Here is an 18,635-nt window from a genome sequence, read left to right on the forward strand (position 1 = left end):
ACTGCGTGGGGTGTGGGGAATGCAGGTATATCTAATTTTAGCTGGCATTGGCTCACAACACCTTCAGTATAATTGTTTTCTAACTTCCTATCCTCTTGGTTACATATTTAGTGATCAATTAAATGCTTACATGCATTATAAAACTCCCAATAGAAAGGAACCAACAGAAAACTATGTTAAAATGTAGACAACTGATCTCTAAGTTATCCGCTTTTTAAGAACTGGTTTATCATATTTTCTCAAAATAAAACCAGAACTACCCCCTCCATTCTTGCTTTAAAGAGTTATTAGTAAAAGTTGATGAGATCATCTAAACAAAAATAATCTGATGATTAAAAAGTGGAGTGGAAACAACACTGGCCTGATGGTCTCAGGGATGTCATTCTTTTTTTAAATTTTTAAGTTAATTCTAGTACAGTTAACATACAGTGTTACATTAGTTTCAGGTATACAGTATAGTGATTTAACACTTCCACATATCACCCAGTGCTCATCACAAGTGCCCTTCTTAATCCCCATCATCTGTTCACCCATCCCCCACCCACCTCCCCTCTGGTAACTCTAGTGTGTTCTCTAGAGTTAAAAGTCTGTTTCTTCGTTTGTCTCTCTCTCTCTCTCTCTCTTTTTTGACTCTGCTCATTTGTTTTGTTTCTTAAATTTCACTTTCTTTCAATGACTTATTTCACTTGGCATTATACTCTATATCCATCCACATTGTTGCAAGTGGCAAAATTTCATTCTTTTTATGGCTGAATAATATTCCATTGTACCTCCCTCCTTCCCTCCCTCCTTCTCTCTTTTTCTTTCTCTCTCTCAAGGCCTCATTCTTGAAGGGCTTCCTAGAAACTGAATTTAGATTTTTACCCTGAGGGTAGGAGAGAGGTGCTTAGGTATCTGAAGTAGAAACATGAGCATGACTACAATGTGGGGGATAGACTGCTGCCATGAGAGCCTGAGGCAGGAATGAAGGGGTGAGACAACTGTCTAGGCAAGAAATAATGAGGGCCTTGAGGTCAGCTCTGCTGCTCCTTTGCTATTAGCTACTGAGGCAAAGGCATGGTGTGTGACAGCATAAAGTTCTGAGGACATCTTCTAAAAGTGGTGCCTTAGGAAGGAAAAAAAGACTGTTTTTGCCACCTGGATGACCTCAGGTGAAATTAAGAAGATATATTTGCTAAGCATTTACTAAGTACCAAGCACCTCTCAGAGATGGTTTTAAAGACAATTTATAATTTACTCAATCTTTTCATATCTTACTTTATTCCTCTGTGAAAGAAGAGTAATGCCTAACTCATGTGCTCTTTTGAGGATTAAAAGTGAGGTCATACACATGAAAAGGCTTTTTAATCTTACACATTTAAAAATATTAATTTTCTAATTAACATGACTTCTAATTTTTTTTCTAAATCTGGCAATGCTATGAGTATTTTCTTTTTGGTCCCCATCTATTAGAGACTCTACAAATTGCTAAAGAAAGTTGTTAACTACTGATTTTTGCATGGTAAGACACAAAACATCAACACCATGAGGATTCTTTCATCTACTAGAACACTGCAAATATGAGGCCAGCTGTCTAGAAAAATCACTGTTTCAGGGACACTAGCTTATCTGATTATACTTCTACTTTACTTTTTTGCTAAGAAGCAAATCCAGTACATGCCTTCATACTTTCAACATAAAGCATTAGGAAGAACTTCCCACCGTCTTCCATAAAAACTAGAAGCTTTACGGCCACTCTGAAGGAACTCTATGGGCACTAGGGCAAGCAGAGTTTCTTTTCTTTTTTTTAACTTTTTAAAACTTATTTATTCATGAGAGACACACAGAGAGAGGCAGAGATACAGGCAGAGGGAGTAGCAGGCTCCATGCAGGGAGCCCGACGCGGGACTCTATCCCGGGTCTCCAGGATCACACCCCGGCTGCAGGCAGCTCTAAACCCCTGAGCCACCAGAGCTGCCTGCAAGCAGAGTTTCTATTCAAACTATTAAAAATGGTGATGAGCAACCATGTGAATAGCAGGTTGTAATCACTAAATGTCAGCCAATATACATTAGCACAAAGCGAAAGCAACAACATAAAAAAAGTAAGGTTTATTTTAGGTTCAAGGGAGCTAATTTTCTAGTAAATAAAAGAAAACTCAATTAACCTATCAAAGGCATGAAAAAAGTAGAAGTATAAAAATTTAAGTTTTTAATTCTTTTCAAGTATGATTTAACTTTATGAGAAATGAAAGTAAAACTTGAGCAACAAATCAAAAGATGAAAAGAAATGCAATGTGTAGACCTTTGTTGGATCATTATTCAAACAAAGCAAATACAAAATTACATTTTGGGAGAATTGGCATAATTTGAATATGGGCTGGGTATTAGATGATCATATGGAATTCTCATTAGCTTTTTTAGGTGTGATGACACTATTATGGTTATGTAAAACAATGTCCTCAATTTATAGAGAAGCATACTGAAATATTTAGGGACTGAGATGCCATGATTTATGTTATCTGCTTTAAAATACTTAAACAACAACTGGGGAACCTGCGTGGTGCAGACAGTTAAGCATCCGACTCAGAGTCATCATCTCAGGCTTGTGAGACTGAGTCCCATGTCAGGTGCCCCCTCGAGTGCCACACTGTGCTCCACGTTCAGCACGGAATCTGCTTAAGACTTCATCTCCCTCTGCCCCTCCCTCTCTTGAGTGTACTGTCTCTCTCCTCTTTCAAATAAATAAATAAATCTTTTAAAAAAGATACTCTGACAATAAAAACAACATTGATGAGACAAATCACAAAATGCTAGCAAGTGATGGGGGTATAGTACACTATTCTTCCCTAATCTTCTATACATATTTAAATTTTTCTTTATTAAATATTTAAAAATAGAAAGAAAACCTGATAAAGTACCCAGGCCATCCACTGAGTTGTATTAAGGTTGCCTGAGTTAAGGAAGGAAATGGCCCAAACTAAGTATGTTTTTTTTTAGGTTAGGAAGACACCTTGAGGAAGTCTTTCATATGATCTTTGTGGGACAAATTGTAGAATGTGCACAGATGAGTACTTCTCTCACATTTTACTGGCAAGCTACCCAAATTCCCTGGACGGAGCTGCAGTAGGGATGGGAGAAGGGGACCTGCAAGGCAGTGCAGAACTGCCTGAGGCCACTGTAGAAGCAGGCAACACCAGTGACCTGCACTCTCTGACCTAGACCACAACTACTATGGGAACCAATGAGCTCATTACATAACAAAAAAAATCAAAAGGAAGGTGACTTTCAGGATCCTTCATTTACAGAGTTTTTACAAAGTCTCCCATACTGTGGGCAACTCTTTCAATTGTTAGTTTGAACAACAAAGTTCCATGTTGAATAAAAGACCTCAATTATTTTTTTTACCTCAATTATTGCAAATTTTAGATGCTTACGGAGTTCACTGCCAAAAAGCCTTTAAAAAGGAGAAAAAAATGATAATGTGGTAATCATTCCCAGGGGTATGAGCTCAAAGCGCAAGCATTGGTTGTGACTATAAATGAGCCCTTAATTTTAAATGTCACTGTTTAACAAAGCAGTCTGGCAAGGGGTTACTTTGTAGAGATGTAGACGTTTTCACCTTGCAGAAGTATGGAAACATGTATTAGGAATACAATTTTTAGAAATGGTATCATATAAGGATCAAAAAGGAGCTTGTATCAAAAACAGCTTAGTTGACGTAAAGATCTATCAGGTAACTTATAATGTTGAAAACTGACATGAAGAGTGTGAATAAACAGTGTTTCCTGAAATAGAACAGGCACATTTCTTCAGACAGTGAGAGTGCTCCCAAGGTGGGATAACTAGCTTGGAAAGGGTAAAACCGGTGGGTTAAGGACCTGTAGGGTAAGGCTAGTGTGTAATAAACATCCCTGAGTATTTGAAAAGTAGTCAAGTGGAAGACTGAGTTGATTTACTATGTATTTTTAAAGAGCATAAGTCAAATGAATGAATGGAAATTATAGGGAGGCAGGTGTTTGCTTAACATATGCAAGTATATTTATATACTTAAAACAGGTAGGTCAGTCCAAGATTGAATTTGAAAAGTTATGTGTAAGTAAAGGATTTCTCAGAAAAAAAAAAAAGTAAAGGCTTTCTGATCAACTACAAGGAAGGAAATTGAGGTAAATTGCCTTTATGGACATTTTAATGATCAGATTCTATTATTTTATTATATCATTTCCAAGCTGGAAACAAGTTTTAAGTTAATAAATGTATTTATTTTTGAAGATATTAATTTATTACATATTTTTTAAAATGGTCACTCTCTATATATCATTATCCTAAGTTCCCTGGGTGATAAAACATATATAAAAATGATGATTTTCCAAAGTTTATGACTAAGAAAGGAGATATACACATGTATAACGCATACCGTGCATGTATACATGTTAACATGTGCCAAAAGATGTATAAAATACTGTTCCTGAGTTGGGGCTTTGTCACAAGATTAAAGTGGATATGTAATAAGGGTATGATCCAGTTAAATTTCTCATCTTCTTTTCTAAGGAATCTCTGAAGCGCCCTGTCTCTAGTCCAGGCTATCTGCCCATCCAAGAGTAAACTGATTCATCCATAGTGACGATATCAGTCAAATATTTTGGCTTTGTTCTGAAGCCTCTCTTGGCTTGGAATCAGGAGACTGAACACTGTCTTCCAATTTCCGAGCTAGTTCTCTCAAATCTTCTCAAAAGCTATTATTCAAAGAATGAACAATGGGAGTTATCTAACAGGTCTTCCAAATGCAATACCCAGTAAAGCAACATTGGCATTATGCAAAACCACTGGTTCCTAAATTCTATGTTTGATTACCAGAAGATTATTCAACAGTATGAATTTAGCAGTTTGAATGCAATTCAGTACAGAAAAACAATTTCAGACTTACAAGTACTAATGAGATAGTACGATTCGATACATGAAGCAAGAATAGTGGAGGAAAAGGTAAAAATACTATTGCATTATGATGACATTTAAAGATATGAATACAGGGTAAACAGGAAAATAAATCATCGCATCTAACGAAGTAGCTCTTAAACCATTTAAAAAGAATCACAAACAGGAGCTACCTAAACTTTCATCCAAATTTTTCCCCAAATAATTTGAAAAGATAAGTTTTCTTGGTTCTAATCTGAGAAGCTGACCTGAGATTGTTGGAAAAGGATACTCTTCTCTGGGTTAATGCCACAGGCGAGAAGAACAGCAGTCATGTCCAAGATGCTCTGCCGAAGGACGGCCGGGTCCTGGGGGACAGTGATGGAGTGTAGGTCAACAATGCTGTACAGCACCGAGCCATGCTCTTCCTGTAATTTCACCCAGGTCTCAATGGCTCCCAGGTAATTGCCAAGGTGGGGTATTCCTGTAGGCTGAATGCCAGAGAATACTCGCTTCACAGCATCTTTCTGGAATAGAGGAAAACAAGCATTTGCTTTCAAGGCAGAATCTATGAATCCTGTGCCCATGTTACCATAGCAATGATGACGAGTTCTATTTTTTACGACTGCAATCTGACAGTCATTATCCTGATGCATTTATTTTGTGCCTGTGCAAAGCACTGTTAGGTGCTATTAGGGACAGGAAAGAAAACTTAAAATGTGGTTGGAATTCTTTGTACACTCAAAAATGTACAAATACAAAGGCACAGAAGAAAAAGGCACATCTCCAAGAGATGCAATCTAATTGGAAATAGAGGATAGGTTTACAAAGAGATAACGTAACAGTACAATGTGGCAATACTGTTTTTTTAATAATAAATTTATTTTTTATTGGTGTTCAATTTGCCAACATACAGAATAACACCCAATGCTCATCCCGTCAAGTGTCCCCCTCAGTGCCCGTCACCCATTCACCCCCACCCCCCGCCCTCCTCCCCTTCCACCACCCCTAGTTCGTTTCCCAGAGTTAGGAGTCTTCATGTTCTGTCTCCCTTTCTGATATTTCCCACACATTTCTTCTCCCTTCCCTTATATTCCCTTTCACTATTATTTATATTCCCCAAATGAATGAGACCATATAATGTTTGTCCTTCTCCAATTGACTTACTTCACTCAGCATAATACCCTCCAGTTCCATCCACGTTGAAGCAAATGGTGGGTATTTGTCGTTTCTAATGGCTGAGGAATATTCCATTGTATACATAAACCACATCTTCTTTATCCATTCATCTTTCAATGGGCACCGAGGCTCCTTCCACAGTTTGGCTATTGTGGACATTGCTGCTAGAAACATCGGTGTGCAGGTGTCCCGGCGTTTCATTGCATCTGTATCTTTGGGGTAAATCCCCAACAGTGCAATTGCTGGGTCGTAGGACAGATCTATTTTTAACTCTTTGAGGAACCTCCACACAGTTTTCCAGAGTGGCTGCACCAGTTCACATTCCCACCAACAGTGCAAGAGGGTTCCCTTTTCTCCGCATCCTCTCCAACATTTGTGGTTTCCTGCCTTGTTAATTTTCCCCATTCTCACTGGTGTGAGGTGGTATCTCATTGTGGTTTTGATTTGTATTTCCCTGATGGCAAGTGATGCACAGCATTTTCTCATGTGCGTGTTGGCCATGTCTATGTCTTCCTCTGTGAGATTTCTCTTCATGTCTTTTGCCCATTTCATGATTGGATTGTTTCTTTGGTGTTGAGTTGAATAAGTTCTTTATAGATCTTGGAAACTAGCCCTTTATCTGATACGTCATTTGCAAATATCTTCTCCCAATCTGCAGGTTGTCTTTTAGTTTAGTTGACTGTATCCTTTGCTGTGCAAAAGCTTCTTATCTTGATGAAGTCCCAATAGTTCATTTTTGCTTTTGTTTCTTTTGCCTTCAGGGATGTATCTTGCAAGAAGTTACTGTGGCCGAGTTCAAAAAGGGTGTTGCCTGTGTTCTCCTCTAGGATTTTGATGGAATCTTGTCTCACATTTAGATCTTTCATCCATTTTTTAAAAATTTTTATTTATTTATGATAGTCACACAGAGAGAGAGAGAGAGAGGCAGAGACACAGGCAGAGGGAGAAGCAGGCTCCATGCACTGGGAGCCCGAAGTGGGATTCCATCCCGGGTCTCCAGGATCACGCCCTGGGCCAAAGGCAGGCGCCAAACCGCTGCGCCACCCAGGGATCCCCTTTCATCCATTTTGAGTTTATCTTTGTGTATGGTGCAAGAGAGTGGTCTAGTTTCATTCTTCTGCATGTGGATGTCCAATTTTCCCAGCACCATTTTTTGAAGAGACTGTCTTTCTTCCAGTGGATAGTCTTTCCTCCTTTATCGAATATTAGTTGACCATAAAGTTGAGGGTCCACTTCTGGATTCTCTATTCTGTTCCATTGATCTATGTGTCTGTTTTTGTGCCAGTACCACACTGTCTTGATGACCACAGCTTTGTAGTACAACCTGAAATCTGGCATTGTGATGCCCCCAGCTATGGTTTTCTTTTTTAAAATTCCCCTGGCTATTCCAATGTGGCAATACTGTTACTGTCATAATCAGTTTGCAAACATAAATAGTGGAGTACAGACAGAGTTCCCAAGAGGAAAAGATAACTGTGGATCTGGGGGTCAGTGAGAAAGAGTTCAGACGCAGAATTGAATTTCTCTGGAGAGTAAAGGGGCGTCAAGGCTTTTTCATTCATTTTTGTAGGTAAGGCAAGGAAGTCATAGCATTAGAGATGAAGGGTACTGCTATTTACTTAACTCAGTTTTCTCTAAATATAATTGATGATATTACAACTTAGTGTGCAGGATCTTGGACTAGAAATCAGAAAACTTATACACTATTTATAATATTACTTCTTGATAAAGTTATTTAACTTTATGTACTTCAGTTTCCTTTTACTTTTGATAAAATCATACTGTATTTCTTCACATGGAGTTTTTAATCCTTTTTTTGGAGTTTTTAATCCTATATAATTTTTTAAATTATAAAAACATTTTTATTATGGGCATGTTTTCCCACTGGTTTGCACTTTCTTTTTTTTAATTTTTAAAGATTTTATTTATTTATTTGAAAGAGAGAGCAGAGAGGTATTTTGAGTGGGGGGAAGGGGCAGGAGGTGGGGGGGGTGGGGGACAGAGGGAGGAGGGAGGAGCAGAGGAAGGAGCAGAGAGCCCCACGTGAGATCATGGGGATGGGATCATGACCTGAGCAAAAGGCAGATGCTTAACCAACTGAGCCACCAATTTGCCCCTGATTTGCACTTTTTTAAAAAATATATATTTTTAAATTTATTTATTCATGAGAGAGACAGAGAGAGAGGCAGAGACATAGGCAGAGAGAGAAGCAGGCTCCATGCAGGGAGCCCGATGTGAGACTCGATCCCAGTACTTCTGGATCACGCCCTGAGCCAAAGGCAGGTGCTCAACCGCTGAGCCACCCAGGATCCCCTAGTTTGTCCTTTCTAATATTGAAGTTTTAACAGGAAACTGAGAAGGAAAAAAGTAATACAGGATGAAAAAAAATGCTATTGTTTTCTTGAATAATTTTTTATTCTGTAATGAAACATAATGAATATACGTCAGTAAATGTGCTGTCATTAAAAGGTTCTGAAGAAATAAAATGTGTCATTATCATTTTTAACAACAACAACAAAATATTTATCATGGCAGCCATAATTTCCCGAACAACTATGTTGCATGCATTTATGTTCATTATGCTTGATATACATTAGTGCAATTAGTCCTTACAATATCTAATATGGTAGGCATTTTATTACCTCTAATTTGCAGATGAGATAATTGAGGCTTACAATCTTTAGAGATTGCCCACAGTCCTACAGCTAGTAAGTGATAAAGCTGGGATATCAAACCAGGTATTACTTACTTCAAAGCCCATATATGTTCTTTCCACTAGCTACTATCCAGTAAGGCTTGCTCACAATCATTGCATTAATTTTGCAACTTTTCTGTAGGCTTGCAAATTTCCAAATAAATAAGTTATGGAGAAAAAAAAGAGCATTCTTATACATGTATCTTTGTGTTGTGCGTGCCAATTTCTTCTAGTACATATGCTGGGTCATAAGGTATGCATTTTGTATCTTCAAGTGTACTACAGTAAGCTAAATCACTCCTAAGTATGGAACATACTGCAGTTTCTACCATCAATTTCTTTTGGTCCTCATCCTCATCAACACTGCCAGTACTTTTACTGGCTAATATGATGCATAAGAAGTAGAATCTCATCATGGTTAATTGCATTTCTTCGATTATTAAAGTTGAGAACTTTTGTGGTTATTGGCTATTTTTATTTCTTCTTCTGTGGGGGGGGCCTACTGAAGTTATTTTGCCTATTTTTCTCAAGTTGGATTATCTTTTTATTGATTTAGGTATTTTTATATATCCTGGATACTAATATTTTATCAATTACATGTATGACCAATATATTCTCTCATTGCATAGCTATTTGTCTTCTTTATGTTATCTTTTGACAAAGAGACATTCTTAATTTCACCAAATATATAATTTTTGACTACAGATGTTTTAGTGGCATAGAAGAAATTTTTTAATACCTTGAGGTCATGGAGATATGAGTGTATTTGCCTATATACATACATAAAGCATATATATATGCACATGTGAGTATGCTTTAAAGTTTTTCCTTTTAAGTCTGTATCCACTTGGAGTTCTTTGCATACGGTGTAAGGTAGGCATCCAATTCCTTTTCTTTCTTTCCCCCATATGAGGATATCAGATCGTTCCAGTACCATTTATGGAAAAAGTTGGCTTTGATCATTACTCTGGAATGCCACTTCTGTCACAAATCAAGCATCTTGCCTCTTTATACTTGTGTCTATATCTGGTCTTTCTATTCTTTCCCATCTGTTTATGTGTCTGTCTCTGATCAGTACCATAGTACCTTTTTAGTAAGTCTTGGGACGTAGTGAACCAAGTCTTTTTACCTTCATCTTCAAGAATTAGCTTACCCGGGGGTGCCTGGGTGGCTCAGTGGGTGAGTGTCTGCCTTTGGCTGAGGGCGTGATCCCGGGGTCCTGGGATTGAGTCCCGCATCAGGCTGCCCATGGGGAGCTTGCTTCTCCCTCTGCCTCTGCTTTCTCCGTGCTTCTCATAAATAAATAAAATCTTTAATGAAAAAAAAAAAGAATTTGCTTACCCATCCTTGGCTTTTTATACTTCCCTATACATTTTAGAATCACCTTGAAAAGTTCTTTTTTTTTTTTTTAAGATTTCATTTATTTATTCATAAGAGACACAGAGAGAGAGGCAGAGCCACAGGCAGAGGGAGAAGCAGGCTCCATGCAGGGAGCCTGATGTGGGACTCGATCCCAGGACTCCAGGATCACGCCTTGGGCCAAAGACAGACGCTCCACCGCTGAGCCACCCAGGCATCCCACTTTGAAGAGTTCTAAGAGAAAAAAAAAAACACTTTGGGGTTTTCAACTGAGATTGCATTGAGTCTATAGATTGCTTTGGAGAGAACTGGTATGTTCATAATACTAGGCCTCCAATCCAGGAAACCATATAGCATATGAAGATCTAAGGTAAAATATGGTGATTATAGTTGATTATACTGTATTGTATAAGTGGAATTTGCTAAAAGATAGAACTTATATATTCTCACCAAAAACAAATAAATGAAAATAAACATGTAAGGTGATGGTGTATTAATTAACCGGGCCCTTTCACGAAGCATCTGTATATAAAATCACCATGATGTACACTTTCAATATCTTACAAACTCATTTGTCAATTATACCTCAAAATAACTGAGATGTAAAAAAAAAAGAGAGAAAATGACATAATAAAAAATCTATATAACTAACACTAGCTTTTTTTTTTTTAAGATTTTATTTATTTATTCATGAGAGACATAGAAGAGAGAGGCAGAGATATAGAGGGAGAAGCAGGCTCCATGCAGGGAACCTGATGCAGGACTCAATCCCAGGACCCTGGGATCACACCCTGAGCCAAAGGCAGACACTCAACCACCAAGTCACCCAGGTGCTCCAACACTAGATTTTAAGAGCCAATCTTCTTTAGATATGTGAGGGCTAAGGCTATTTAAATTTTGCCCTTTACTTCCCCAAGAATTCTAAATCCTACAAATACAGTCTGTTTTTCCCATATCTGTTTATTTTCCTAATTCTGAGATGACAGCTCTAAAATAGGATGCTACATTCTACGGATGCATCATAGTTCCATGGTCCAGAATTATACTTGATCCAAGGATGCAGGAGACCTGAAAGACTTGTGGCTCCAAGGGTATGAAAAATACCTTCTAAGTAACTGAGAACAAATATAATCTTACCACTTAAAACCACATGTGCACACACATACACACAGCCTTGAGATGACTAATATGACTAATTCTCCAAATCATAATTTAGAAACATTTTTGTAGAAAACAGTTTGTGGTTGCGAAATGAGGCTAGGGGTCCAGGACGAGAGAGAGGATAGAATAAGCACATTATCAGTGAGGCTTCTTCAAGGATCTCTCCTTGGGATCTCAACCAGCCCTGGACTCCTGATATGGGAATAAGCAAAAGAGCTTTCAGTGAGGTAAAAAAATGATTAATGGGCTTTAGGGACTGATTGATGAAGAGAGAAAGCAAAGCAGAAAAACAAGCTCTGAACTTAATAAATGGAGAAGAAGAAAAAAAAATCCAGAAATACTTGACTTAGGATGAAGAGGGGCTGTTTATACTAATGTAAGGGATTATGAAGAGTAGGAATATCAGGCTGAAAAAAAGACTACAAATATTTGCATATACATTCCTCCATGGTCAAACCAAGGAATTATTCCCCAGGAGAAACAGAAAAACTAATTCTTGAGAAAATGAAAAGAGAAAAACGCTATAGAGGACAGACTGTGGGGAAAAAAAGAGCTGTAACCAGTCGGAATGGACTAGACATGATCTAATATATCTTTTCCATTCTCTAATTTCTGTGATTCTATCCATCCACGCGGAGAAAATGATGTTATCAAGAAATAAGAGCAACAAGAAATGTTTTGTTCAATTTTCAGGGAGCTATTTAAAAAATACAGCCTCTAAATGAGAACTGGATTCCTGGTCTTAAAAATATACAGAGAGCATCCTGCTCTTCTGCGGTGAGTTTATGTTCCCATCTGTTGCCCCTGCAAGTCAGCAGGCAGCCTGACTGCATGGCAGGGGAGCGCTGCCCAGGACCGTGAAATCACGGGGCTGGAATGTGGAGTTTGGGTGGTGGGAGGATGGGGGTTCTGTGTTCAAAAGCACTGGAGCTGGAAAAGCATGAAAATGAGAGGAGCATGGGCTTCCCAGTGGACAAGAGGCAAGCCACAAAGAAAACAGCTTCAGGACTAGCTCACAGGCACTCACTCATGGGGACTTGTGGAGCATCAACCTAGGATTCCATCACAGTGCAGAGGATTAAGAAGGAAAAAAGGAAGGAGCATTTTACAAAATAGGGCTCCATTTTTATTTCAGGTGCTATTTCCTTAACAAATGCCACTTCCAATCAACGTATTCATTGGCTTATTCTGTAACCGAATCAGCATTACCAACGGGCAACACCAGTCCCGGGATTTGATCTATTCCAGAAGAGAGAGTGGGTGTTCAAATCAAAGGGAGAACATACAATCTGACAGATGTAGCTAACACCATTCCTGTCTTAAGGGACGACAAAGCACATCCAAAATTCATGATTACCTTCATTTTAATGACTGCACCCAGAAGCAATTGAAAAATCGAAAGCTGCTAATTGTAGCAAAAGATAGTGTTTCTGATTAGCTAAAAAGAGCTTCTGTCTTTAATTCCAAGTGAATAAAATACATCAAAAGGAGGCTGCCTACTAGCTTTGAAACACTTTCAACTTGGGTATGGTGTTGGGAAGCAAAGGTTTCAAGAACAAATTTCAAGACTCTTACTACCAAGTCCTGCTTGTAGCCAGCTGTAACATCAATTGTGCATTCGCCTCACCTGTTTTAACTGCAGTCAACGGTCCACCAAAGCCTTGGCTGAACCACCAAGTCTAATTGGTTCCATAAAGGGCATGTTATCACAGAATATGATTAAAAAAAAGTAACCAATGTTATTAACTAACTGGGCTGAAAAATCTCTTTCTGTAAGTCTATTTATTCTGATCATTGTGTAGTAATAAAAATAACATCTTAAGATTCTCACTCCTTAGCTCTCAATGTTTCTCATATAGGTTACCCTACGATTTCAATCCTAGGCTCATTGAACATCTCAATGTTTTTTGCTGTTGTTTATTTTCGAAAATGGCTCTCCTACCAATTAGTGATTTAAGAGCTGGAGCAGAAAAGACTCAGCAGCAAAAAAAAAAAAAAAAAGGAAAAGAAAAGACTCAGCATAAAAAATACCACCTCAGCCCTGGCTGGGAGGAGCCAGGTGCTCCTCTGAAGCTTTCTTTGGCCACAGCTCAGCATTGTTCTGCCACAGTCAGCTCTTTCTTCCAGAAAATACGAAGAGCTCTGGGTCTGGGGAGAAAATGCTGACTCGGCACCAAGAAAAATGGGTTCGTTTCTGCTTAGAAATGAAACCAGATGCTCAGACCTGGGAATCAGTGTAGTAAATATTAATTCAATGTAAGAGAAAGTAGGTCTTATATCACCCTCAAACAAGAGACAACATGTAAGCTGATCATTAAAATCAAATGGAAAAAGATAATTTTAAAAAAGAAAAAATAGGAAGGACGGGCCTAGTCATCTGTGAGGTCCTTAAGGGCACAGATGATAAACATTTAATATATATTGTTAGGCTGTGCAAGAATTTAAAAGGAATAAACTTGACTTTTAACAAGTTTCTTGCAGACTTACTTAAGCCTCTTCCACATTTCAAGAGCTGTGCATCTACTGTCCTGTGTGGTCCTCCCATCATGTGACAGAGGGCTCACACACATATATTTCCCTTCTTGTCACTAATTGGCAATCCGAAACGCTCCCGGGTCACCTGCACATACCTTCCCTCGCTTCATGGAGGTGGGATTTCTGGCCTTACTTTCTAGGGAAGGACACTGCTGGGGTAAATCACAGGCAGGGCAGTCAGCCCCAGAGCCAAACTCTTGCTGCTGACCTCTGTTCTATCCCTTCCTCCACCCTGGCCTTGGTCTGTTTAGAACTTCATCCCTTGGCCTTTAAGCACCCTCAGCTGACCAACACCTCCCTTCCACAGGCTTCTCAGAAGGATAAAGCATGTACCAGAGATGTTTACCAAAATGCCAAGGACACACAGCTGGTGGTACAGCTGGGACCAGAATCCAGAACCTGGGAGTTCTGCTGCAGACCACAGAACGCTCTTCCCTAGGTTTGGACATTTACCATGTTCTTTTCTTCTATAGCTATTTGTTTTGTACCTCAACATTTCTCTGGGCTTATATTCTTCAGGTCTTTCTTCCTGTTTTGTTTTGTTTTGTTTTTTTTCCTACATGTGAAACGCCAACTCAGCAAATGTTTCCCCATCAGATAAATACAAAGTCTGGGGACTTTGGCTTCCAGGAAAGATTGCATTGTCACCCCAGGGCTGCTAAGCTGTATTTAAATGCAAAGGTTATATGCAGGTACAAAACAAACTGGCCAGTCCCTTTCCCATTGGAAAGGCTATTGGAACAAAATCAATCTATTATCTGAAGATGACAAATAAATATCACATAATGTGATATGTGGTGAGAAATACTTTTAATTCCTAATGATAGCACCACTTGCTAAACCAAATAAGCAAGGAAAAGATAAAAATAAAACAAATCAGCGAAGGTCCAATTTTTAAAATAAACACCTTCACCACCACCGTACATTGTAGGGGCACCTGGGTGGCTCAGCGGTTGAGAGTCTGCCTTCAGCTCAGGTCGTGATCCCAGAGTCCTGGGTTGAGTTCCACATGGGGCTCCTCCCTCTGTCTGTGTCTCTGCCTCTCTCTGCGTGTCTCTCATGAATAAATAAATAAACAAAATCTTAAAAAAAAGAAAAAGTACCAAAATTTTAAAAATGTAAAGAATAATCCAAAATGCTTAAGATCAAATTTTCCTCATAAGAAAATTCAAACGTTGATCTTAAAGTATTAGATCATCCTGGGGAGAAATAAGTTTACCATTACCTCCTATGGCCAACTAAAGGTTTTGCCTCCCAACCACTGTCACAGGTCACACATGCACATCAGGGCCTGCCTGGTGTCCCATCTTCAGCTGATTGTCCACTGGTGAGAGATTCATCCTCTTGCCCGCAGGCGAGAGATTTGACTATGCAGCCCAGTGTCCTCAGACTGTTAGGAAATGTGTGAGGAGTAAATTAGGGTGACTTTGAAGCCTTTCTTTTTTATTTACATACATTTTTCAAATGTAATATTATCGGTAGATGTGCCCAACGTGTAAAGCAGCCTGAAGAAAAGCTGGGTCAGTGAGTAGATAATGGGAAGGAGGGAGGGAGGCCCAGCCTGCTCTTCTGTCCTCACCCCAGCAAGCCTCTGAGGGCACTTCCCAGACCACAGGTCTGAACACCATTGGATTCAAGACACTTTCTAAGTATTAATATTTTGTTGAAAATAAGAAGTTGTTGGGGCTCGTGGGCAGCTCAGTCGATTAAGCATCTGCCTTCTGCTCAGGTCACATTCTCAGGGTCCTGGGATCGAGCCCCACATGGGGCTCCCTTTGTCCCTCACCCCTGCTTATGCTCTCTCTCTCAAATAAATAAATAAATAACATAATTTAAAAGGAAGAAATTAAGAAGTTGTCTTCCTCAGGGTAGTGTTAAAGATACAGGAGAAGAAAGTTCTTTTAAAAAGAAGGTCTGAGGGCAGCCTGGGTGGCTCAGCGGTTTAGGGCCGCCTTTGGCCCAGGGCCTGATCCCGGAATCCCGGGATCGAGTCTCACATCGGGCTCCCTGCAAGGAGCCTGCTTCTCCCTCTGCCTGTGTCTCTGCTCCCCCCACCTCCATGAATAAATGAATAAATTCTTTTAAGTAAGTAAGTAAGTAAGTAAGTAAATAAATAAATAAATAATAAAATAATAAAAAGGTCTGAGATAACAATGCAAACACCATATATGCTGACTTAGCTCTGTGCATAAGTCTTCTCCCTTCTTCTGGGTTAAGGTTCAAACTCTATGTGGCCAGGAATGCGCTTCCCAGTCATCCTCCATCATCCTCTGTGAGGAGCTGACCTGGTTACTTGGCAGTCCTTAAAAGCTCATTCCCATCTGCATTCAGACAGTTCCATCACCCTGGATGCCTTTCACCCCTTTCTCTACTGGGCAAATCCCCTAGGTCTTCAAGGTCTAACACTCTCTCCCTGATTAGAAACCTCTCAAACACATCTTCTCTTCTCCCTAACACACACACACACACACACACACACACACACACAAACACACAGTCAGCCCCCCATCCCCCTCCCTCATTCTTTTCCTTTCTCTTCCTCTCTCTCTCCTTCTCTCTCCCTCTCCCCCTACCTCTGTCTCTCTCTCCTCCCTCCCCTGCCCCTTCTCTGTCTCCACCCACTCCCAGGGCAGAACAGATCCCTCCTTCATTAGTTCTTCATTATTGCACATATCACACTGGCAACTTGGTAAATATTTTCTTATTTGCTTAGAAAATGTTTTCCTACCTAGAATATGAGCTCCTCTAGGGCAGGCGGTGTCTTTTTCATCTTTATATCCCCCATATATAGCAGTGCCAGGTACATTGTGAGCACCTAATAAATGTTAGTGGTATAAATGACAAATCTTCCCCCGGCCCACTTTGGCTTCAGAATATAAAGGGCAAAATAGCTATAAACAAAATGAACCAAATGTTCCAGTTATACTTGGTACCTGAACAAGTTATGTTCTAAGAGTTTGTTTAAACATCGGTTTTCTGAAACTCAGAAACACAATTCTTTAAGTCCCTGAAAGGCAGTCCATTGAAGCCTTATTGAGCCCACAGTATTCCTGACAAATGGATTTAACATCATCATTTCAACTCTACCTAAACATCATTCATAAAATTATTTATGTAGGAAAGTGAAACCCAAGCCCCATTTTGGGACACCAAAATCCTACTCAGTGGTACCTCTGATTTTGATATACAAAGGGCTTAAGATGGGTGATCTGGAATAAGGAGGATGTTACATTTGTATAAGAAGTAGACTTTTAAAATTAGATTGCATGACTACCTGAAGGCGGAACAGTATGCTAAAGTTTGCTCAAGCATCCATTTCCTAAGATGGATATTGACAGTATGAACTGCCCTGGAGACAGGCTCCCCGGGCCACAAAAATGGTTGGGAAAGAGCAGAGCACAGGGAAGGCAGAAAGAAGGCACTGGAGCAGATGCTGTCACAGTGTGTTCCCTGGTACCCGCAACATAACTGTAACAGGGGACTTGTTATAAATGCATACTCCTGGGCCCCACCCAGACCTACTAACCTAGAAATTCTAAGAGTGGGCTTATCCCAGAAGAAATAAGAGTTACACGATCTGAGCTCTGATAAGCCTTCCAAGTGATTCAGGTGATTGTTCCAGTTTGAGAGGGGTTTGGGGGTACCAATATCAATTCTTAAAATTCACTTCAACTACATTAAATGAAGTACAGATGAACATGCTATGGACGAAAGAAAGAAGATACTGTCTAAGCCAATAGTTCCCAATATTGGCTGCACAGTCATCACCCGGGAGCTTTAGAAAATACCGATGCCTGGTCTCATCCTCAGAGATTCGTATTTAATCATCTTGGGATTTAGCATGAGCACTGGGAGTTTTAAAAGCTCCCCAGGGGATTCTACCGTATGGCCAAGATAGAAAAAGCACGGTTCAGAGCCAAGTACTAAGTAATTCTTCTCCAAAGTCGCCAACCTGCTAGGAAACAAACACACAGAGACTATAAAAATGTGAAAAGTAAGTTCATTTGCTTATAATTTACATTTCAAGGTAGTAAAACCCCTGAGACAGTTATTTACTAATTAATTCGTGGTCAGAGGCCATTTGGGCATCAGGCAGTTCTGGTCTCACATTTGGCAACCAGGAAGGCTAGCAGGTTATGAAGGTGAGGTTAGGAAGCCGGAGAGCAAGGTTCCTGTCTCACGAAGTCAAAGAATCTCACTAACAAAGGAGAGAGAGTAAAGTGATAGAATTTTATTAAGTAAGGATACAGAAAAAGTGCTCAGGAGTGAGAGGGGTCCCGACAGTGCTGCCAACGTGGGCCTCCACTGACAGTCTTTTATTCAGAACCGACCAGGGAACTTGTGGCCTTATCATTCTTGTGATGTCTGGATTTGAGAAAGGACTGGTGATAACCTCTTTAATGGCTTACTTCTTCTTAGGGTCTGGTTATTCTTTGTTGGTTACAGGTGACTGTCATAAAAAAAAAAAAGACACCTCCTCCAGACACACCCAGGGCAGAGTGGTCTGGTTTGTTCCCTTGTCTCTGGTTTCCTTACACCTCAGCATTTTTGAGATTTCCATGAGCCTGATTCCATAGCCCCCTACCTATCTCTCCCTACCTAGTCTTACCTGTCCCTTACTCAGTTAGAACTTCTACACTGGTGAGAAAAGACAGCTGTAACAGTGAGCACACCATCTCTGATGCCTAGGTAGACTGACTTGGCAATGTCCAGTTCCATTGGCTGGAACCCAAGGGACTGGGGCTTATGACTCAGGGATTCAGGAAGCATATGAAGCCTGGCCTTTACCAAGAAAATAATCCCACTAAGAAGAT

General features: G+C 39.7%; 1 protein-coding gene across 1 annotated transcript in view; it reads right to left on the minus strand.

Moving 5' to 3' along the window:
• The window catches only part of WARS2 (tryptophanyl tRNA synthetase 2, mitochondrial), a 93,923-nt gene that overhangs the window by 39,800 nt on the left and 35,488 nt on the right, over positions 1-18,635 (minus strand). Inside the window, exon 2 of the mRNA XM_055312305.1 lies at positions 5,162-5,419. Within this exon, the coding sequence (XP_055168280.1) occupies positions 5,162-5,419 (258 nt within the window). The remainder of the gene's footprint in view (positions 1-5,161; positions 5,420-18,635) is intronic.

This window comes from Nyctereutes procyonoides, unplaced genomic scaffold (assembly GCF_905146905.1).
Source record: "Nyctereutes procyonoides isolate TBG_1078 unplaced genomic scaffold, NYPRO_anot_genome, whole genome shotgun sequence".
NCBI lineage: Eukaryota > Metazoa > Chordata > Mammalia > Carnivora > Canidae > Nyctereutes > Nyctereutes procyonoides.